At 40.4% G+C, this 25,106-nt stretch overlaps 2 protein-coding genes across 2 annotated transcripts; both read left to right on the top strand.

Moving 5' to 3' along the window:
- The first annotated feature begins 17,417 nt into the window (after window positions 1-17,417).
- On the top strand, window positions 17,418-18,056 carry LOC109216932. Its single transcript, XM_019381154.1, has one exon. It carries the CDS (start codon window positions 17,418-17,420, stop codon window positions 18,054-18,056), a length of 639 nt encoding a protein of 212 aa, XP_019236699.1.
- A 3,813-nt stretch (window positions 18,057-21,869) lies between these two features.
- On the top strand, window positions 21,870-24,141 carry LOC109216936 (DNA-binding protein S1FA-like). Its single transcript, XM_019381158.1, has 2 exons — window positions 21,870-22,128; window positions 23,573-24,141. Exons 1-2 carry the CDS (start codon window positions 22,081-22,083, stop codon window positions 23,786-23,788), a joined length of 264 nt encoding a protein of 87 aa, XP_019236703.1. The 5' UTR covers window positions 21,870-22,080; the 3' UTR covers window positions 23,789-24,141.
- The last annotated feature ends 965 nt before the right edge of the window (window positions 24,142-25,106 follow it).

Below are 25,106 nucleotides of genomic sequence, written 5' to 3'. Positions count from 1 at the left end.
TGGAATCTGTCCCCCCACCCCCCCCCCATTTTGTCCAAATCCAAAACAACCACCCAGTGATGGATTTGCCATTCTTCACTCCAGAGATAGCAACAAGCATCAACCCTATCTTTACCCCTTGGAATGCACATGCAAACCAATCTCAGGCTCCCAATGCACATCATGCAGCTCCAGTCCACCCTCCCCAAAACACGACACGACCTCACACTCAAGAAAATCCACCAAACCAAGAGGCGACGATGGAGGAGGCAGTGGAACCACCCATCAACTTACTCCCAAAATTAGTGATAGAAGATTCAAACTTAGACGGGGTAAAAGTGTTCATCTTCACGGAGATGCAGGAATAGAGGCAAGTGCTCAACTGTCCAGTGGCTCTATACAAGTGCACGATGGACATACGACCATCAGCCGACCCAACAGTGGGACAGCATGCCATGATCTTAGTTCCCTTCCAAAGAAGGAACCCAGTATATGCACCAAGGGTGCTGGAGAACGGGGATCTTTACAACTGGAAGATCAATATGAATGGGCCCATCTCTTTCATCATTTGGAACGTTCGTAGAGGCAATAATGACAACTTCAGGTTAAACCTTAGGGAAATGGTTGACTTGCATCGCCCTTGCATGGTCACACTATTGGAAACCAAAATGGATAATCACATGTCCCTCCTCAACCCTTTTGGTTTCTCCGACATGATTGAGATCCCAGCAGAGAGTCAATCAGGTGGAATGGTTATCCTGTGGGATCACAACATGGTAAATGTCCATAGTTTCGTGTGTAGAAGCCAGGAGATCAGTGATACTATTGAGGTAATTCCCATGCGTAAAACTTGGCTTTTTTACTTCTATATATGCTAACACTAACATCAACCTTAGAAATCAAATGTGTAACAACCTCATTAATATGCATGATAATTCTAACGGGCCATGGCTATTAGGGGGAGATTTCAATGATGTAATTGACTCATCAAAAAAACTAGGAGGAAACTGAGTTAATAGAAATCGCTCTAAATATCTTTGAAATTGTATTAATAAATGCGGCCTAATTGATCTAGGGTTCAAAGGTTGTAAATTTACTTGGACTAACCGTAGAAAGAAAAATAAGGGCCTTGTTATGGAGAGATTAGACAAAATTCTTGCCAATAGTGAGTGGTTAAGTTACTTTCCTAATGCCTCCGTAACACACCTACCAAAAACCCACTCGAACCACAATCCTCTACTATTAGAAATAATTCCTAAATCAAACACATCTCTACCAAAACCATTTAGGCTTGAAACCTATTGGTGCAGACACCCTAGTTTCAATTCCTTAGTAGCGGAATTTGTCACGACCCCAAACCCCCCGGTCGTGATGGCGTCTATCACAGTACTAGGCAAGCCAACCAAACATTTACCATAACGAACTCTTTTATAAAAATTAGTTTCTAATATCGAATAAGTTTCAAATTCATCATATGAAATAGATGAAATAAACAAAATATGCGGAATATCAGTACGTTAACCCAACACAGCCCAACCATCTGGTGTCACTAGTCAAGAGCCTCTAAATACAACCCAATCTGACTGAATAATAAAACATAAGTCGGAATATGATAGAAATACTAAGATAGGAAGGAGGAAAGCGGGGCCTGCAAATGCCGTGCAGCTACCTTGCGATCTCCTGGTAAACTCTGAGAATGCTGGGAACTCTCAGTCCGATACTCGGGCACCTGGATCTGCACACATGGTGCAGGGAGTAATGTGAGTACGCCAACTCAGTAAGTAACTAAAGTAAATAAGGTCTGAGTGCAGTGACGAGCATTTAAAATCACATATCATGAAATCACAACAGAAATATCAAGTCAGAAATCTGCATTTTTGAATCCAAGTCTTTGAAATCATTTATTCGATCGTATTTCAAAAAAGGCTCAGTATAAAAGAAGAGTGAAAACAGTATATGTCATAAAACAGGCCCCTCGGGCAAAGTATCACTCAAAGTAAAGCCCCTCGGGAAAAGTATCACTCAACGTAAAGCCCCTCGGGCAAGCCTCTCAGTCACTCGTGACTTATCTCTCATCACTCAGTACTCACTCTCAGCACTCAGGCTCAATAGATATCTCATAATAGTAATAATAGTAATAATTCTCAGCACTCAGGCTCAATAGATATCTCATAATAGTAATAATAGTAATAATTGCTGCGGCGTGCAGCCCGATCCAATATATATAGTCGACTACGCTCACTGGGGGTGTGCAGACTCCGGAGGGGCTCCTTCAGCCCAAGCGCCATATCGCTGCGGCGTGCAGCCCGGTCTATAATATATATATAGTCCTCACCATAAGGTCCTCAACCTCTCTCAGTCACTATCCTCACGACCACTCGGGCATCTCAGTGAATATCAGGGAACTCAACCCAAACAATTTTCATAGTTAAGAAAATGAGTAGTGAAATCAAGTTTAAGTAATAGCAGGTAAAACATGACTGAGTATATGCTTTCAAACAAATAGAGTGAGGAAAACAGTAAAAATGCCCCTAAGGGTCTCAACAGGTCGGCACAAGGCCCCAAACATGGCATACAACCCATAATATAGTATCAATCTCTAAAGCACGTGATATCATAAGGTTTTAAATCAAATACGCGGCTTAATAGTCGCTACGTGACGGACCAAGTCACAATCCCTACCGGTGCACACCCACCCGCTCATCACCTAGCATGTGCGTCACCTCAGTTATCAAAACAATACGAATACCGGAGGTTTATACCCTCAGTTCCAGATTTACAATGGTTACTTACCTCAAACCGGATGAAATACTACTCCGCGACGCCTTTGCCTCTCGCCTCGGCCTCAACTCGCGTTGAATCTACCCAAAATCACAATCATAACATTAGATATGCTAAGGGAACGAAGCCCATGCAAAAATAATCAAATTATACCAAAAATCCCTAAATTGGTCCAACCCGACCCCCGGGCCCACGTCTCGGAATTCGATAAAATTTACATCAATAGACTCCTTATCTCCCCACGAGTTCATACATATCAAAAGTATTAAAATCCGACCAAAAATGACCCCTCAAACCCTTGCTCAAAGGTCTCCAATCTCAAGCCCTAGTTTCCCAATTTTTAAGCCTTAATTTCCATTAATTTTCAAGCCAAATCAGTGAAATAACACCATAGAAACGAGTTTAGGGTCCAAAAACCTTACCTCTATGAAATCCCTCTTCAAATAGCTCCCTCAAGCTCAAACCCGCATGAAAATGGTGAAGAATAACTCAGAAATCGTGAAGGAAAACCTTTTATACTTTCTGACCCAGGCTTTTCGCACCTGCGGTCCCATTACCGCTTCTACGGTCCCGCTTCTGCGGTCCGAGACACCGCATCTGCGGTTTTCACTTATACTCCAAGTTTCGCATCTGCGATCACATTCACGCACATGCGCTACCGCAGGTGAGCTTCCTTAGCCGCTTCTGCGGTTCCAGCTGATCTTCTTCTTGGCTGCATCTGCGGCTGCCTTCCGCTTCTGCGGGCATCGCACCTGCGGCCTCCCAACCGCAGGTACGTTATGACAGCAACAAAAGTGCTTCAGCTTCCAAACTCAACTCCAAACTTTCCGTCAATCATCCGAAATCACCCCGAGGCCCTCGGGACCTCAACCAAACATGCCAACATATCCCATAACATCATTCAAACTTGTTCCAACCTTCGGAACACTCAAAACAACATCAAAACATCAAATCATCATCGGATTCAAGCCTATGAATTCCAAAACTTCCAAATTCCGAATTCGATCAAAAAGTCTATCAAACCTCGTCCGAATGACCTGAAATTTTGCACACACATCACAAATGACACAACGGACCTACTCCAATTCTCGGAATTCTATTCCGACCCCAAAATCAAAATTTCCACTACCAACCAGAAAATGCCAAACTTTCAATTTCGCCAATTTAAGCCTAAACCTTCCACGAACCTCCAAAATACATTCCAATCACGCTCCTAAGTCCCAAATCATCTAACGGAGCTAACCAAATAATAAAAATTCCAATCCGAGATCATATACTAACAAGTCAAACCTTTCAAATTTTAAGCTTCAAACTGAGAACTGCTCTTCCAAATTCATTTCGATTACCCTGAAAACCAAAACCGACGATTTACATAAGTCATAATACATCACACGGGACTAGTCATGCCCGAGAACTGGCGAGCGAAGTGCAAAAGCTCAAAACGACCAGTCGGGTCGTTACATCCTCCCCCACTTAAACATACGTTCGTCCTCGAACGTGCCCAGAGTTGTTCCGAAAACCATCAAATCGCTGTGTAACCTTACCATGCACATACCCGGGGGTGATCCCACGTCACCCTATCTCATATAGGTCCGATAACACAATGTAACTGAAATTTCACAATCCAACCTAGCCCATAAACCTTAGAACCACATTTGCACTTCTGAAATCATCTACAAGATTAGAATCTCACATTTATACTCTGAATAAGCCCGAACAAGCTGTAACAAACCATACCTGCAACCCCAGATGCAATTACATGATATACCACATAACTCCAACACTCGTAGCGATAACTTCTAATCACAGCAGTTGCTCCAAACAGACGAATATCGATAATAAGCCTCTTAACCAATAAATCATTCCAACACTTCCGTATAGAGCCAATGATAAATGAAACACGTAGAAAGTCATAACCATTCCTCAGATCAACCATTCGTGAAGCCACTTCTCCTTTGGCAAGGACCATAGCAAATTTCTAAGCCGAACATCGACACTATCCTTCCAACATGTTGAAACCAAATCCGTTTGTATTCATTCTAGACCCCAACGATCTCATCTGATTCAACACAGCTACTTTGGTGACATGACACATCAATACCATCTAAAGCCACAACTCGTGCAATCCGCACACCAATAAGCAACAATCCAAACGCACTCAAATCATGAAAAAAATGACTCAAATGAAAGAGCCGTACCGCAAGCTCACCAGTACCACCACAAAACAATGCTGAGAACCCATCGCACGTCGTAGAACCAGGACACACGAATCTACCCCGCAAGATCATACCTCCACATAGCTTCGCTCCAACGCGCGACCTCATCCAAACACCGGTCCACATGAAACACCTCAAGCCACTATGCTCAAATCGACAACCACGCGCAATTTGATGTCTAGAACCAAAGCAAATCATCATAACCACGGCAAAGAAATTGACATAATAAAACACAAACCCGAAAGGACACAACCGATACACCATCCGCCGAGCAATACCCAATACTCACCCGCTCGAATTCCACTGAGAGACCCCAATAAAACCGCACCACATGTGCCTATAACCAGCAAATCCCAACGCCTCCAACACGGAAAGGTAACTCATAGATCTCCCCAGATCTCTAATAAGCTCAAAAACAATCGAATCAACACATCCCTCCACAATGCAACTCAGAGTCAACCAAGCCGACTCGACGTAGAACACACATCCATATTGGCCTACCAATGAACCCCTTATCAATGAGTTCCTGAAGCTGCTCCTTCAACTCCTTTAACTACGCTGGTGCCATACGATGCAATGCCCAGCACCAAATCAATACCGAAATCAACAACCCTGTCCGGCGACATGCCCGGAAGCAGGAAACACATCCGGAAAATCCCTCACCACCGGATCCGAATCAATGGTAAGAGTCTCTGCACTAACTTCCATCACGAAGGCCAAATAAGAAAGACAGCCCTTCCCAGCCATCCGCTGGGTCTTCAAAAATGAAACCACCCTACTGGGAACATAATCCGTCGAAACTCGCCACTCAATCCATGGCATTCCCGGCATAGCCAACATCGCCGTCCTAGCGCAACAGCCCAGAATAACACGACACGGAGACCACCAGTCTATACCCAATATCACATCAAAACCTAGCATACTAAGCAACAAAGATCCACTCGGGTCTCCAAACCTCCAATAGTTACCACACAAGACAGATATACGCGGTCCACAACCACGACCTAACCTGTTTATGAGAACTCCCAGTCTCCAAATCCATATAGCACATGAATCACCATATCCGATCCCAACTCCACTGTCCGAATATACAACACACCTATAATACCCAATCATCCCTTGAGAGGTACTCCTATAATTCTTCTGTGCCACCAAGCAAACTCGAATATCAGCAGTTGATCAAACAAGAGAGTACTGCAATACTAATGAAGTATCCTCATACTAAAACAAATCGCCCTTTCCGAAATGTAAACTCTCATTAAGCCATACCAGTTAGTAATAACATTTACCCAGTCATCAGAAACTGTCCAAGCTGCCTAAGAATTTGTGAACTTCCTTTCAAAACTGAACCGTGACCTTACACATGAGAAATCTCAATCCTACACAACATACCGCATACATCATACCATCCTAGGATAAACATGAGAACTTCATATCCATTTCGAGCCACAAGCAACTACGTACTCAACTAGCCAAAAACTTTCCATTGATCCCATCTAAAAAAGAAAATCACTACACATCCCATGCTCCTCACGCTCGTGGACGTATACATATCTAACCGGGGTAGAAACCACTAAGAACTCTCCGACTTCCATTTGCACAAAACCAAACCGTCAGGACTAACTCCTTCTAACTCAACCAAGCTACGCAAGCCATCAAAACCTAGGAGCATTGCCACGAAACACCTGTAGAAACTCATTACCTCATAAGCACCCGATGAACTAATCATAACCCTTACTATGCCGATTCGACCTACTTCCATGTTGTCCTATTTATCCAAGTCCCCTCTGATTTACCGTTAACTTGATACTTCTTCTTGCTATAATACTACAATTCCTCAACCCAGACTCACCACACGAGACACAAGCCTAAGACCAAGCCGTCTAAGGCTCATAAGTCGCTGAATACTCTCTTAAGTATTCCCAAAAGCACCACATCCAAAATACTTACCCTGAAGAGACTTCCTGCGAATCCAAAGCCATTACCTTCACCTTCCTGACACTGATAGATAGAACCCCATAATTGATATAGAAATTCCACAAGTCTTGACACCTTACAATGCAAACCTTAGTTTCTAGCCAAATATACAACCCGAAAATCTCCAATTATAACATGTAAAAACTTGAACCCACTAGAACCATCCTCGAGAGTCATCCACTCTACCCAAACCTCAATTAGACTGATCAAATGAACCGAACAACCCATGCCCCATTAGCACTCCGACACCGCAGAACGTAACCTCACCTTAATGCAACCAAGCAACTTCCTGTTCTATGCACCGTACACCCTTTACTCATAACAACTCAAGTCACTCCGTGATTCTCATATACCCATAAAGCATAACATAACCTTTATTGAAATTTCCTTTACTCGAACCATCCTCGGTCTCAGGCTCCGTCAGCCATAACTGATTCACCAGTATGCCTCCAACTGGAACCAACATAGCACATAACCGTGCAATCAACTAGTCAATAGAAGACTCCCCCACTTGGCTCAAAGCCACAGATCAAAACACACAATAACTCAAAATGCATATACTCTTTTACTGCCATAATACCATAGTGAGATTGAACTAAATTCTTCATAAGCTCGTGCAACACAGACCATCTAGTACTTCAAATCTTCTGCAAATCTCGCATTCACCCTCGTAACAGTCAAGCCCACTCTCTTAAGCGATCAAAATTCAAATTGTAACACATATATTCACTGGTAAAAGAGGTCTTCCCACAAACAACATAAGGATCACACAAACTTCAGAACACTCCACAGGAGATAACCCACCTGCTTCGCCTCAAACTAACATTGCTTTATACCCTTTCACCTTCACTGCCATAAACATTACGCAGTCACTTAATTTTCCTGAGTCTAAACTCATATCACAACGTGAAATCTACTTCGCTTCCCAACGAGGCAACATGAAAAGGTCCTTCAATCACGCCCACAACTCCAGCCATACATCAAATCACGATGGAAATCAAGCACCGGATAGTTCTTATACCCCCAAGCAGACCCTTCTCGTCTCATTCAAATCATTTGAACACATCTCGCAGTCACATCATACTCATCACATAGCCATCCAGCCATCTTCCACTAATAGGGACACTACCGAACATATAAATTCAAAAAGCACGTGCTCACACAATCAACACCTCAGTGCTCAAGCTACAGGCAAAACCCGGCCTCAAGTCCTCCAGACTAGCCCAACATCATCGCACAGAAATCACATCTCGTCCCTCGATCAGGGAATCACAAAACGTCGATGCACAGCTGATACCGAGCGCTCATGCGCACATACGAACACGTGGAAAGAATTCAAAGAGTTACATTTCAAGCTGAATCAAGGACGCACGATAAGAATTCAAGAATGTGAAGTTTTTCCTAAAGGTTCTGCAACCTCCCGAGGATAAATACAGACGTCTCCGTACCGATCCGCGCGACTCTACTAAACCGGCTCATGACCGCGAGACCTATATAACCTAGGCTCTGATACCAACTTGTCACGACCCCAAATCCCCCGGTCGTGATGGCGCCTATCACAGTACTAGGCAAGCCAACCAAACATGTACCATAACAAACTCCTTTATAAAAATCAGTTTCTAATATCAAATAAGTTTCAAATTCATCATATGAAATAGATGAAATAAACAGAATATGCGAAATATCAGTACGTTAACCCAACACAGCCCAACCATATAGTGTAACTAGTCAAGAGCCTCAAAATACAACCCAAATCTGACTGAATAATACAACATAAGTCGAAATATGATGGAAATAATAAGATAGGAAGGAGGAAAGCAGGGCCTGCGAATGCCGTGCAGCTACCTTGCGATCTCCTTGTAAACTCTGAGAATAATAGGAACTCTCAGTCCGATACTCAGGCACCTGGATCTGCACACATGGTGCAGGGAGTAACGTGAGTACGCCAACTCAGTAAGTAACTAAAGTAAATAAGGTCTGAGTGCAGTGACGAGCATTTAAAATCACATATCATGAAATCACAACAGAAATATCAAGTCGGAACTGCATTTTTGAATCCAAGTCTTTGAAATCATTTAGTCGATCGTTTTTCAAAAGAGGCTCAGTACAAAAGAAGAGTGAAAAGAGTATATGTCATAAAACAGGCCCCTCGGGCAAAGAATCACTCAAAGTAAAGCCCTCGGGCAAGCCTCTAAGTCACTCGTGACTCATCTCTCATCACTCAGTACTCACTCTCAGCACTCAGGCTCAATAGATATCTCATAATAGTAAATAATAGTAATAATTGTTGCGGCGTGCAGCTCGATCCAATATATATAGTAATAATCGCTGCGGCGTGCAGCCCGATCCAACATATATAGTCGACTACGCTCACTGGGGGTGTGCAGACTTCGGAGGGGCTCCTTCAGCCCAAGCGGCATGCAGCCCGATCCATATCAATATATAATATCGCTGCGGCGTGCAGCCCGATCCGTAATATATATATATATATATATATATATATATATATATATTNTAATATAATAATATACGTCTCGCGGCGTCGCACGCCGACTACGTATATATATATATATATATATATATATATATATATATATTGACCAAGTCACAATCCCTACCGGTGCACACCCGCACGCTCGTCACCTAGCATATGCGTCACCTCAGTTATCAAAACAATACGAATACCGAGGTTTTATACCCTCAGTTCCAGATTTACAATGGTTACTTACCTCAAACCGGATGAAATACTACTCCGCGACGCCTTTGCCTCTCGCCTCGGCCTCAACTCGCGTCGAATCTACCCAAAATCAGAATCATAACATTAGAATATGCTAAGGGAATGAAGCCCATGCGAAAATAATCAAATTATACCAAAAATCCCGAAATTGGTCCAACCTGACCCCCGGGCCCACGTCTCAGAATTCGACAAAATTTACATCAATAGACTCCTTATCTCCCCACGAGTTCATACATATCAAAAGTATTAAAATCCGACCACAAATGACCCCTCAAACCCTTGCTCAAAGGTCTCCAATCTCAAGCCCTAGTTTCCCAATTTTTAACCCTTAATTTCCATTAATTTTCAAGCCAAATCAGTGAAATAACACCATAGAAACGAGTTTAGGGTCCAAAAACCTTACCTCTATGAAATCCCCTTGAAATCCCTCTTCAAATAGCTCTCTCAAGCTCAAACCCGCATGAAAATGGTGAAGAATAACTCAGAAATCGCGAAGGAAAACCTTTTATACTTTCTGACCAGGCTTTTCGCACCTGCGGTCCCATTACCACTTCTGCGGTCCCATTACCGCTTATGCGGTCCCGCTTCTGCAGTCCGAGACACCGCATCTGCGGTTTTCACTTATACTCCAAGTTCCGCATCTGCGATCACATTCTCGCACCTGCGCTACGGCAGGTGCGCTTCCTTAGCCGCTTCTGCGGTCCCAGCTGATCTTCTTCTTGGCCGCATCTGCGGCTGCCTTCCGCTTCTGCAAGCATCGCACCTGCGGCCTCCCAACCGCAGGTGCGGTTATGACAGCAATAAAAGTGCTTCAGCTTTCAAACTCAACTCCAAACTTTCCGTCAATCATCCGAAATCACCCCGAGGCCCTCGGGACCTCAACCAAACATACCAACATATCCCATAACATCATTCAAACTTGTTCCAACCTTCGAAACACTCAAAACAACATCAAATTATCATCGGATTCAAGCCTATGAATTCCAAAACTTCCAAATTCAGAATTCGATCAAAAAGTCTATCAAACCGCGTCAGAATGACTTGAAATTTCGCACACACATCACAAATGACACAACAGACCTACTCCAATTTCCGGAATTCCATTCCGAACCCGATATCAAAATTTCCACTACCAACCGGAAAATGCCAAATTTTCAATTTCGCCAATTCAAGCCTAAACCTTCCACGGACCTCCAAAATACATTCCGATCACGCTCCTAAGTCCCAAATCATCTAACGAAGCTAACGAAATCATAAAAATTCCAATCCGAGATCATATACTAACAAGTCAAAACTTGGTCAAAACTTTCAAATTTTAAGCTTCAAACTGAGAACTGCTCTTCCAAATTCATTCCAATTACCCTGAAAACCAAAATCGATGATTTACATAAGTCATAATACATCACACGGGGCTAGTCATGCCCGAGAACTGGCGAGCGAAGTGCAAAAGCTCAAAACAACCGGTCGGGTCGTTACAATAAAGCAGGAATTCACAATGATTCCCAGATTTTTATATGCTATAGTCCACGCCATGAATTCGAGCAACCGTCCCTGAATCTCTACAAATTTTACGGGCCCGTAAAAAATAACCTAATGAACAATAGTCATTTCTTCGCCATGAATGTTGCTCGTTTTTTGGCGTTTTAGGGGCAAAAAAGTGGAATTCAAGACGGTTCCCATATTTTCATGTGCTATAGTCCACGCCAGCTGCATGAATTTGGATGACCGACCCCGAATCTTCTAAAAATTTGTGGGCCCATAAAAGACGACCTAATGAACAATAGTCATCATTTTGTGATGACCATTCCTCATTCTTTTGCATTTTAGGCCCATAAAATAGGAATTCATGATGATTCGTGTACTATAGTCCACGCCATCTAGACTTTGAATGTCCTAAAATTTTACGAATGACCTAATTAACAATAGTCATTTCTTCGCCATGATCGTTCCTCATTTTTTAGCGTTTTAGAGCCATAAAATAGTGAATCAGTTCGATTCCCTGATTTTCATGTGCTTTAGTCCACGTCATCTGCATGAATTCGGGCGACCGACCTCGAATCTCCTCAAATTTTGTGAGCTTATGAAAAACAACCTAATGAATAATAGTCATTATTTTTCCATGGTCGTTCCTCATTTTTTGCCTTTTAGGGCCATAAAACAGGAATTCAGGATGATTCCCAAATTTTTGTGTGTTATAGCCCACGCAACCACATCAATTCGGGCGACCGACCCCTAATCTCCTAACACTTTATGGACCTATGAAAGATGACCTAATGAACAATAATAATTGCATCGTCATGACCGTTCCTCGTTTTTTAGCGTTTTAGGGCCATAAAATAGGAATAAAGGACGATTTTCAAATTTTCATGTGCTATAGTCCACGCCATCTGGATGAAATCGGGTGACCGAGCCCTAACCTCCTAAAAAATTTTTGGGCCTATAATAATGACCTCATGAACAATAGTCATCGCTTCGCCATGATCGTTCCTCATTTTTTGGTGTTTTAGGGCCATAAAATAGGATTCATGACGATTCTCACATTTTTATGTGCTATAATCCACGCTATCTGCATGAAATCGGGCGATTGGACCTCAATCTCCAAGAGTTTTGCGCGCCATAAAAAATGACCTAAAGAACAACTATCATCGCTTCACCATGAGTGTTCTTCATTTTTTGGTGTTTAGGGCCATGAAACAAGAATTCAAGACGATTCTCATATTTACGTATGCATAGTCCACTCCATCTGCATGAATTCGGGCGACTTGCCCTAAATCTCCTAAAACTTTACGGGCCTATAATCAATGGCCTAATGAACAATAGCATCGCGTCGCTATAACCATTCCTTATTTTTTGACATTTTAGGGTCATAAAATTGGAATTCTGGATAATTCCCAAATTTTCGCGTGCTATGGTCTACACCATCCGCATGAATTCGGGCAACCGTCCCCGAATCTCCTAAAATTTTGCGGGCCCATAAATGACCTAATCAACAATAGTCATCAGTTCTCCATGATCGTTCCATATTTTTGCGTTTTAGGACCATAAAACAGGAATTCAGGATGATTCCCAAATTTTCGTGTGCTATAGTCCATGCCACCTGCATGAATTTGGGAGACCGACCTCGAATCTCCTAAAAATTTACTGGACCATAAAAAACAACCTAATGAACAATGGTGACCGTTCCTCATTTTTTGGCATTTTAGGGCCATAAAATAGGAATTCAACACGATTCCTAGATTTTTGTGTGCTATAGTCTAAGCCATCTGCATGAATTCGGGCGACCAGCTTTGAATCTCCTAAAATATTGCAGTCCATCAAAAATGACCTAGTGAACAATAGCCATAGCTTCGCCATGACCGTTCCTCGTTTTTTGACATTTTAGGACCACAAACTAGAAATTCAAGACGATTCCCAGATTTTCGTGTATTACATCTACGCCATCTGCATGAATTCGGGCGACCAGCCCCGAATCTCCTAAAATTTTGTGGGCCCGTAAAAAGCAGCCTGATGAACAATATTCAGCGCTTTGCCATGACCGTTCCTTATTTTTGGCATTTTAGGGCCATAAAACAGGAATTAGGGACGATTCACAGATTTTCGTGTGCTATAGTCCCCACCATCTGCATGAATTCGGACGACCATCCCCGTGTCTCCTAAACTTTTGTGAGCCTATAAAAAATATCCTAATGAACAATAGTCATCTCTTCGCCTTGACCAAGTCTTTTTTGTCTTTTAGGGCCATCAAATTAGAATTCAGGGCGATTCCTAGATTTTTGTGTGCTATAGTCCACGCCATCGATGAATTCGGGCTAGCGACCCCCAATCTCCGAAAATTTTGCGGGCCCATAAAAACAGCCTAATGAACAATTATTATCGCTTCACCATGTCTGTTCCTTGTTTTTTTGTGTTTTGGGCCATAAAAATGCAATTCAAGACGATTATCAAATTTTCGTGTGCTAATAATTCATGTCATCTGCATAAATTCGGGCGACCATTTTCGAATCTTCTAAAATTTTGCGGGGCCGTAAAAAATAGCCTAATGAATAATAGTAATCACTTCGCCATGATAGTTCCTTATTTTTTGGAATTTTAGGGCCATAAAACAGGAATTCAAGACGATTCCCAAATTTTCGTGTCTCAATCCATGCCATCTGCATGCATTCAGGCGATCAGTCTCGAATCTCCTAAAATTTATGGACCCTTAAAAAATCACCTAATGAACAATAGTCATCGCTTTGCCATGATTGTTCCTCATTTTTTAGCGTTTTAGGGCCATTAAACATGAACTCAAGACGATTCTCAAATTTTCATGTGCTATAGCCATCGCATGTATTCAGGCGAACGACCTCGAACCTCCTAAAATTTTGCGGGCTCATCATAAATCGCCCAATGAATAATAGTCATCACTTCATCATGACCGTTCCTCATTTTCTCGTATTTTAGGGCCATAAAATAGGAATTCGAGATGATTCCCAAGTTTTCGTGTGCTATATCCACGCCATCTGCATGAATTCGGGCGACCGGCCCGGATCTCCTAAAATTTTACGGGTACATAAAATATAACCTAATGAACTATAGTCATCGCTTTCCCATAACCGTTCCTCATTTTTTAGCGTATTAGGATTATAAAATGGGAATTCAGGATGATTTCCAAATCTTCGTGTGTTATAGTCATCGCCATCTGCATGAATTCGGGCAACGGGCCCCGAATCCCTAAAATTTACGGGCCCTAAAAAATGGCCTAATGTATAATAGTCATCGCTTCACCATGATCGTTCCTCGTTTCTTGGCGCTTTAGGGCAATAAAACAGAAACTCATGACGATTCCTAGATTTTCGTGTGCGCCGGCTGCATAAATTTGGGTGACCGGCCCTGAATCTCCTAAAGTTTTGCGGGCCTATCGAAAAATGACATAATGAACAATATTCATCCCTTCGCCATGATCGATCCTCATTTTTTGGTGTTGAGGACCATAAAATAGGAATTCAGAACGATTCCTAAATTTTTGTGTGTCATCTGCATGAATTCAGGCGAGTGGCTTTGAATCTCCTAAAATTTTGCGGACCCATAAAAAATGACCTAATGAACAATAGTTATCGATTCGCCATGATCATTCCTTGTTTAATATTGTTTTAGGGCCATAAAATAGGAATTCAGGAAGATTCTACGATTTTCGTGTACTAATGTCCACGCCATCATCATGAATTCGGGCGACGGATTTCGGATCGGCTAAAAATTATTGGGCTCATCAGAAACAACCTAATGAACAATACTCATTGCTTTGCCATGACCGTTCTCGTTTTTGGCATTTTAGGACCCTAAAATCAGAATTTAGGACGATTTTTGATTTTTCGTGTGCTAATGTCCACGCAATTTTCATGAATTCGGGCGACGGACTTCGAATCGCCTAAAATTTTGTGAGCCCGTTAGAAACGAGCTAATGAACAATATTTTGGAATTTCATGTTTTCAAATTGCATGAACAAATAATAATCGAATTTCGATTTTGAATTTGAAAGTTTGTAATTAGACAGTACAAACAATTAATTGTATTTACGCAATGGGAATTAAATGATCAACCGACATGACCTCTTAATTACCTGCATATTTAGAAATATGGTTCAAATACTTTTCCATGATTTTGTTGTCAAACTTAGTATCAAATTTGTTTCAGGGTCATCAACCTTATTAATCGTTAATATTTTTAGGCCATTGAATAAATAAATGAAGGGAGCTCTCCCCCTACTCTCTCCAGGCGCACGATAGTAGTGAATAATAACGTACGCCCTTGCCGGAATGGCTAGGGCCCGGGCGAGGAAGGCTGCGAACAAGATCGAACTATCGAATGTGAAGATAAAGTGAATCGACGATTTGTTGAGCAAGATGAGGTAGGGCACAAGGAGGGGTGTAGGGGAGAAATGAGTTCCCAAATCAATACATCTCCAGCAAAATTGGTGGCTGCCCAAAAGCCTACACCACCTCCTCAAGTAGCTCCGCCACTCAATTTGACCAGCGACACACCAAAGGACCAAGTAATTCAGCAGGTAACTCCATGGACAGCACTGCCGAGTCGAAATTCCATAGCCGAAACTCCAGAATTTGGGGTGGAGGTAACGCAAAGGGGGACAGAACTTGAAACAAGAGCAACGAAAGCCAAGGACGATGAATAAAGGGAAACCCTAGAAGGGGGGACCCAAGGTGCGCAACGACGATTAGAACTGGGACATGAGGAAAGGGATAAACAACCATGGGTGAATTTATTTGAAGGCAACAAATATGCATCCAGAGGAATGAACTTCAGCTACATCGCACCTACAATTCAAGACGGAATCAAAATTGTGGAACTGGAAAAGGAGGAGGTTGATGCAGAGACGAAAAAAAGGAGGAGGGCAGTCATATTCTATGTTGTGGGTGAATCCACCACAATTGGGGCAGTGGAAAGATTCATAGCAAGTCAATGGAAGATAGTAGAGAAAACAACGGTATATTATCACAATAAGGGCTACTTTCTCATTCATTTCCACAGTATGGAGGACCGGAGTAGAGCTATGTCATCAGCCCCAAATACCATTAACAACAAGCCGATAATTGTGAGGGAATGGACAGCGGATTTCAATTTCAAGTAAGAAATGCTGAGCACACTACCAGTATGGATAAGAATCCCTAATCTACCAATGAATCGTTGGGTGTCAAGTCCTTAGCAGAATTGCGAGCATTCTTGGTGTGCCTATCTATGTAGATGATTGCACTACTAGAATTGATAGGATTTCCTATGCAAGAGTGATCATAGAGATAGACATCACAAAAGAACTACCGGATAAGGTAGTAGTAAGGGATCCAAATGGAAGAAGTTTTGAACAGGAAGTGACCTATGATTGGAGACCAATATACTGCAGCACATGTCTACAACTGGGGCACAAATGCCAGGAGAAGGAGAAGTATGAACAAGCAAATGAGAAGCCCAAAAAAGTGAGGAGGAATGCCCCCAAATTCAGGCAGGAATGGCAAGGAAAAGGGGTAGTACAAAATGAGAAAAAGAAAGGAATAATGGAAGCAACAAAGAAACCAAATGAAGAACCAGAAAAGCATGCAAGTATGAAGGTAGGGGACAGCAATATGAATGAAGGATGGATAGAAGTAAGGGGCAAATCAGCAGGAAAGAGTCAAGCAATGATGAATATGAATGAAAACATGCAAACCAGAAATGGTTTTGATCCACTAGAAGCAAGTGATCAGCAGCAGATTGCACAACCAAGTGTAGCAATAGAAGTAGGACAGTGTAGTGTGAACAGAGGGGAGATACATCAACAACCTTCCAGTGTACGATAAAATTAATCACATGGAATGTTAGAGGGTTGAATAAGCTGTATTAGCAGAAGGAGTTAAAGGATTTTCTAAAAATAAATAATGTAGGTATTATCTCAATAGTGGAGCACAGAGTAGTAGAGGAGAATGCTAAGAGAATTATAAATAAATAGCCCCCTAGTGGGTTTGTGCCACAATTATGGCACAAGCACAATAGGATTTGGATTCTATGGGATACAAACAAAGTTAAGGTTACAATAGACTATACACATACACAGCTAATACATGGACAGGTATGTATGGGACACAAACATGAAATTTATCTTTACAGCTATATATGGTTTACATACAGTAGGTGATAGGAAAAGTCTATGGCATGAATTAAGACAACTACATAATGTGCAACATGGGCCATGGGTTGCAATGGGAGATTTTAATGCTGTGTTGACAGAACAAGATAGAATCAATGGGACTCCAATATATGAGAATGACACTGTTGACTTTAAAGAGTTTATCCAAGACTGCAATATGGCTGAACTAAGAAGTGTTGGGGCACAATTCACATGGTCAAACAATACAGTAAGTAGTAGGATAGATAGAGGGGTGGGGAATGCAGAATGGATGCTTGCTTACCCACTACTGCATATAGTAATCATGGCTCCGTATTTCTCAGACCATGCTCCATTGGCAATCGTCCTAACAGAGCAACAAAGCAAAAGATATAGACCATTCAGGTTTTTTAACTTCATTGCGGAACATGCAAAATTTCAACAAAGTGTGGAGAAAGGATGGAAAAGTATCAACAAGGGAGATCACATGGAGAATATATGGGGCAAACTGAAAAAGTTCAAGCAGGAGATCAAAAAAATCAACACAACGCAATATTCAGGAATCGGGGACAAGATAAAGAGTTGCAGACAACAATTAATGGAAGTGCAAGAGGATCTAAGGATTCAAAGAAACTCCAATGAACTCAAACAGGTAGAGAAAATGATCAGAGAGAAGCTGGAGAAATGGGTACTAATTGAAGAAAGCGTTATAAAGAAAAAATCCAAGAATTAGTGGCTGCAACTAGGGGACGACAATACATCCTACTTTGTTTCAACCATGAAAAGCAGAATGGCACAAAATAAGATCAGAACTCTGGTGGGTGATCGAGGTAATCTGATAGAAGGGGAAAATGATATATAGGAGCAAATTCTTGGTACTACAAACAACTTCTAGGAGAAGCTGCTATTGCACTACCTGTAATCAGTCCACAAGTCATGAAAGATGGCCAGTGCTTGACCAGGGAAATGCAACTAAAGCTGATTGAACCAGTATCCGAATTGGAGGTAAGGAATGCACTCAAAGATATAGATGACAACAAGGCTCCAGGATGTGACGGATTTAATGCTGTATTTTTCAAGAAAGCCTGGAACATCATAAGAACGGAGATAACAGCAGTGATACAATTCTTTGATACCAGGAGAATGTATCTACCTATTAATTGCACCATAGTCACTCTAATACCAAAGGTCAAGAACTCTTCTACTGTCAAACAATTCAGACCCATTTCTTGTTGCACTATAGTGTATAAACTGATATCAAAGATCTTAACCAAGAGGCTACAAGGAGTTATGAATTACATGGTTGATCAGAATCAAGCAGCCTTTGTCCCAGGTAGAGTGATCTCTGACAACATTATAATTAGCCATGAGCTAGTTAAAGGATATAGCAAGAAAGGAGTTTCCCCTGCGTGTATGGTGAAAGTAGACATGCAGAAGGCATACGACTCATTAGAATGGCCTTTCCTGTAACAAGTACTCAGTGCTCTGAACTTCCCAAGACTGTTCATAAAGTGGATAATGACATGTGTTAAAACTGTGTCGTACTCGATCATTATAAATGGGAAACCTTGTACACCATTTCCAGCCAAGAAGGGTCTAAGACAGGGGGACCCAATGTCCCCCTTCTTGTTTGTGAATGTCATGGAGTACCTAACCAGGAAACTTAAAACTCTACAGAGAAATCCAGATTTTAATTTCCACCTAAAATGTGCAAAGATGCAGATTATACAATTGAGTTTTGCTGATGATTTGTTCCTTTTCAGTAGAGGAGATATGGGATCAATACGACTGCTCATGGATTGTTTCAATGAATTCTCAAGGTGTTCTGGTCTGATAGCAAATAAAGATAAAAGTTTCATTTACTTTGGAGGTGTCAGTAGAGAAATGCAAGAGGAGATACTAGCAGCATCTGGATTTGCCAAAGGGGAATTGCCAATCAGATATCTTGGAGTTCCGTTGAGCTCTAAACGAATTTCAATAGTACAATGCAAACCAATGCTAGAGAAAATGATAGGGAGGATTACTTCATGGACTATAAAATTCCTATCATATGCTGGACGACTTCAGTTGATAAAGAATGTACTCTTCTCAATCCAAGTCTTCTGGTCACAAATCTTTGTGCTACCAAAGAAAATTGTTAAGGTGATAGAAGCAACATGCAGAAGTTTTCTATGGACAGGCACATCTGATATATGAAGAAGAGCACTACTAACAAGGGAAAAAGTATGCTGGCCAAAGACAGCAGGTGGATTTAATGTATTGCATCAGGAGACCTGGAACAAGGTTGCTGTGATTAAACTACTGTGGAACCTATGCACAAAGAAAGATAAGATGTGGGTAAGGTGGGTCCACATATACTATGGGAAAGGAAGAAATATTTGGGAAGTTCAAGTCAACCAAGCCTCCTGGGTTCTAAACAAGATACTAAAAGCTAAAACATATCTGTCAAAGGCAGGGTTGTGCATCACTGATCTGCTGAAAATGAATTCATACTCCATAAAAGTGATGTACAATCAGTTGAGAGAAGACTATCCTAAAATGCCAGGAAGGAAACTAACTTGTAACAACTATGATGTACCTAGGTGGGGTTTTATACTAAACCTAGCACTACAATCAAGGCTACATACCAAAGACAGGGTAGCAGGTTGGGGATTGATGATTGATCAAACATGTGAGCTCTATAAGGAAGAAAATGAAACCATGCAACATCTATTTTTTGAATGCAAGGTGACTAGAGAGGTTTGGGAAAGATTATTGAAATGACAGGGGATTCAAAGATCCGTAATGACAAGGAATGAAGAAGTGGAATGGGCAACAAAGGAAATGAAGGGAAAAACACCGAAGACAGAAGTATATAGAATGACATTAGCAGGTTGCATCTACTACATATGGACAGACAAGAACTCCAGAATATTCAAGGCTACGTCTCAGCATGTAGAGGGGATACTTAGATCATTAGTTCAGGACATCTTTCAGAGAGGCAACAGGAAAACTAAGATAAAATGTAGATTGAGAGAGCTTAATAGTTATCCATAGGCGTAAAGAGATATAGATATAGTGAGGAAGATAAGATGATCACTGCAGTTGGGGCTTCATGTCCAACTTGCAGGCAATAGCTCAGTGGTTCTCCAGTTTTTTCTAGTTTTGAACTTGTACATATTAATACTTGGTATAGTAAAATTCTTTAATTACCAAAAAACAATTATTTTTAACTTTGCGGAAATTGAGTTTGGGAGGAATTTCCTGCATTAGAGCTTATTTTCTTCTTCTTAAAATGAAAAAAAGACAAAGAATTAGCATCAAGTTGTTTCTTTTTTCTTTTTTTTTTTGGGTGATATCGAAGGGGGTTTATTTTATAGGTGGTCGAACGGAACGTTTTTTTTTTTTTCAAAACTAATACTCCTAATGCTCACGGTAAAGTAAGACAAAACAAAAAGGTATGTTGATTCCTTAGTTATTGTCGAAAATTTTGATCTTAGTTTTTGTGATATTTGACTAATTATATTTAATGTTCAATAATTAAAATGTGTGATTTTGGTACTTTATGCATGAAATATGTTATATAAAAATAAGTTTTATATATATAGTTAATATTTAGTTATATTTTTAATGATTTGCAAAGCATCAGAATAAAAATGCACATTTTAATTAATTTGAAAATAAACTTAATTTATCATATACCATAGGGAACAAAATTTATCAATATTTCAAGAATTAAAAGCATAGATTTCCCAAACAATACAAACACATAATGTAACAGAAAAGGAAAATGTGGTCTACGTTTTATTTTGTTGGGTAATTGAATGGGAAAATTCTTAAAAACAACACTCCAAACCCTCCAAATTTTGGGGGGATGAGATGAAACAAAACAAATCCACAAAGAAAATTAAAAGATTTCCACAAGTGTAAAAGTGGAGAGAATGTAATCACATGATATTATAAAAAATCGCATTCATTTATCATAATAAAATATAAATTGAGGTGAAAATTAAATCATAATAATTTATCATCCTTTGCAAAATTGTGATGAAAATACAAAGTAATATAAAAGACACAAATAATTATTTGGAAGGGGAGCTTTGTAGCAACCGTAAAGTTGTCTCCGTGTGACCTGACTTCGAATCGTGGAAGCAGCCACTAATCAGATGCGGATCTAGGATTTCTAGTACATGGGTGCAGTACTTAAACAAAGGAGAAAAATATATTAAGTGGGAATTCATCCTTATTCATCTTGATAAATAATCTAATCTTTAACCAAGTGCACCATTCAACCTTTTTGTAGCATAAGTATCAACAGCTAATATTATACTAATTTTAAAAAATATATACATAAAATATTTAATTTTGCGGAGAGACCATGAGCTCGCGTACCCCATAATCTCCCCCAATAAATCCGCGTCTGCGACTAATGCTTGCATTAGATTAAACTGTCTATATCACACTCTAGGAAATGCGGTCATTTTTTGGACCCTACATGAACTACCAATACCTTGTATACTGGACTGCCACACATATAATTATTCATGTGATTTGATATGAACATGTTGCTAAATTTTGTAAAAACGAACAAAAGAGAACCCTTGGGGCCAACAAAAGAAAAAATCAGAAAAGAGAGGATTCGTTAGTAAATAACGAAGCTGATTTTGATCCTCACTTAGCTGTTACTATCAGGTGGTATTTAACTCAATCCAGTAAATCCAATTTGTCCTCCATCTCCGACGATATCGCCTTTTCTCCGACGATCGGCGTTTCAAGGCATGGATTCCGAAGCTGATTTTGATCCTCCTCCGTCTTTTGATAACGTGGTACATTTTCTACATATCTCACTTTTTTTTCCTAATTTCTTTCATTTTTGTTTTATTTCTCACCAGATCTGATTTTATACGTATGAATTTGTTAATTTTGAGGTGTGATCCGTCACTTTTGTTAGTTAGATATCATTAATTTCATTATTTTTTTCTAAACGGAGGTGTTATGCTTCGAGTGTTTTTTATTTGCTGAAATTTTGTGATACGAATATGTAAACAGTAATTGTTAATGTCGGAACTGGTGAGGAATTTAGAGAACTGTAGATTTATTCATTTGGATATACATTGATATGTATGAATTTTTGTTCTCCGGGTGTGATCTCACTTATGTTAGCTAGATATCATTTATTCCCCTGTTTATTTGGAGATGAAAGTGTTGTGTCGTTCGAGTTTATGTTAAATTTCTTTTGTGATAAGAATATGTAAACATTATTGTTGAAGTTTTGGCGTTGGTAATATAGAATGTAGAGAACCGTAGATTTATGTATTTGGATCTGCAGGAGGTTGTGTTGAAGTGCCACTTCTCTGTTTTGGACCGGGGTTTATTGCAGGAGAATTTGCTATGTGTTTTTGTTGGCCTGGTGGCAATAGACTTGAGCCTTGGGGTTTGCTCCCTTTCAAGGTCTCAAGTTCGAAACCCACTGGGTGCAAACAATTTCTGAGGGCCATCGGACTGGGTAAAACCTGAACTAACCGTGGTGCACTTGCGGGAAACTCCTTGCCGAGGGCCTGTGCACCCCCGGGATTAGTCGGGTCTCTTAGAGACTCGGACACCCGGTGCTAATCAAAAAAAAAAAAAAACCAAAAGTGTCTGAGATGATTTGGGAAGAGATGATTTTAATGGAGTAACGTGGTCAGTGAGGTTCTTCCTTGTTTTTCTCACAGCTTCTGTTTATGTTTAGCCACCAAAACAGCTGTAAAGCCCAGTTGGCAATTGATTCAGCTGCAAAACATGTCTAACTACTAAACCCCAGAATTTGTTAAATAATTAATGAGTTCTTATATAGCTAGTTTCTGAGTTACTCTCATTAAACTATTTCTGTTACCTTCTATTCCAAGATGAAGCAGATGTGGTCTTGTAAATTTTTACTCTTCGAAGACCTCCACGATTGGCTTATGTATTGATATGCTGGTGTCCCAATCTTTTTTCTTTTGACAATTTCGTGATCATGTTTTATCTGCTTTAATGTTGTTTCTCAAAGAATCAATATACAACATGTTGGGCTCATTTATCTGAAATATATGCAATTCAAATTCGTGTCTCCGTATAAAGATGTGAAGTTTTCTTTTGAAGTTGGATCTAGTCAATATGTTACCCATGGATGGTAGAAGAATACTTTGTGGCCTTTTAATTGTTTTCTGTATCTTTATGAACTCTGTCTTTTCCTAATCACAGACGTGGGTTTAGACACAAATTTACTCTTGTTCTCTGTTGAAGCAGAAGAATATGGCCAAGGATGTTGAAGTGAAAGGACTCAACCCAGGATTAATTGTCTTAACTGTTGTTGGCGGACTCGTGTTGGCATTCCTTATTGGGAACTATGTGCTTTACATGTATGCACAGAAAACCCTTCCTCCAAAGAAAAAGAAGCCAGTCTCCAAGAAGAAGATGAAGAGGGAAAGACTGAAGCAAGGCGTTTCGGCACCTGGGGAATAGATATCCTAGACACGTCGGGGTTATTCCCCTTGTTCATCTGAGAAGACTATGTTAGTTCATATCCAGCGGCAGTGTCAAATAGATGGTTGTTAATGTTACCAATTTGCCATCATCATAGTTAGAACTTAAACTTTAGTATATGCTGCTATTTTTCTGTTAGCTGACTGAGAAGTTGTTTTCTTGCGAGTTACTGAATTATCTATCTTCTTCCAGTAACTAGTCTTGCTTTTCGTTTTTCCTGTTTGGTGATATCAGAACTTCTAGGTCGGTTTATGCTTTACTACTTCTTTCTTGGGTTGCATAATTGTCAAAGTTGTTGAATTTAGCCCTTGAAGGAATATTATGGCAGTGGATAAATATTGCTATGATCTTAACCGGACCGTTACTTTTTGAAAAAGTTAATGATTTTAGTTAGAGTAGATGATTACTGGAAAGTAAAAAAGCTCTTGTTATTAGTCATTGTTGAACATTTTACGTCCCTGGTGTTTAGATGGTAGAAGAAGAGGCAGTTCCTGCTTGCACAAGTATTATCATCAAAGGTGTAAACAGGTCAATATTTTCGCTGTTTCGATTTGGCCTATGTTGTAGTGGGGTGATGAACTACTTTTGTGCCAAAGGTCTAGTTGGAAATGAATTGTAAATGGTGTATGCTTCAACATTTGTTTGGGATAAGGTTCCAAACCCTCTGGAAATTGATCTAGGGATGTGGGGATTATCTTGATTTACCACGTGAATGGGCAAATGTTGTTTCCCTTTAGTGTTTTAATTTCCATTTCTATTTCTGTTGTCAAATTAGTTGCCCCTCTTTTATGTACATTGTACCTTAATGATGCTTGGCACTTGGCAAGATTCATGCTTTGGGTAGGTCTTATTTGATTACATTAGTTTCTGCTATGGTTAACTTGATCTCTGAAAAGCTCCTAGCTCTCTACTTTTATTATATGCTGGTTTCTTATTTAACCTGAAAAAGTGAAGCTTTGACCAAAATGATGCCTCCTATATATCTACAAATTGCACTTCACCCTTTTGTAGTAACCAAAATGGCCCTTCATATAAAAGCATAGGTGATCAAGGAGGTGAAACTGTAGCAATCATCTCTATATTAAGCCATAGTTGAACTCTTGTTTTCAGCTCTAATAGCCAACAAAAAGCAATTACTGTATTTGGAAGTTGGGAACAATAAATTTGGAGAGAAGTACGCCACCAAATAAAATAATCTTTTTTAATGGAACGATGAAACGTATAAAGTCGTCCACTGTCCTGTGTCGGCAGTCGAAAATATATCGAGTTAAAGACCCTACAAAATTTAGACTACACA

This window comes from Nicotiana attenuata, unplaced genomic scaffold, assembly GCF_001879085.1.
Source record: "Nicotiana attenuata strain UT unplaced genomic scaffold, NIATTr2, whole genome shotgun sequence".
NCBI lineage: Eukaryota > Viridiplantae > Streptophyta > Magnoliopsida > Solanales > Solanaceae > Nicotiana > Nicotiana attenuata.
The sequence above is the reverse complement of the archived record's forward strand: the minus strand, read 5'-3'. Positions and strand labels throughout refer to the sequence as shown.

Excerpts from the sequence above, each read along its gene's own strand:
- LOC109216932 (XM_019381154.1), top strand. The coding sequence starts at position 17,418 with ATGGGAGATTTTAATGCTGTGTTGACAGAACAAGATAGAATCAATGGG.
- LOC109216936 (XM_019381158.1), top strand. The coding sequence starts at position 22,081 with ATGGATTCCGAAGCTGATTTTGATCCTCCTCCGTCTTTTGATAACGTG. Across the intron at positions 22,129-23,572 it reads CTCCGTCTTTTGATAACGTG|AAGAATATGGCCAAGGATGT; the intron begins GTACATTTTCTA and ends CTGTTGAAGCAG.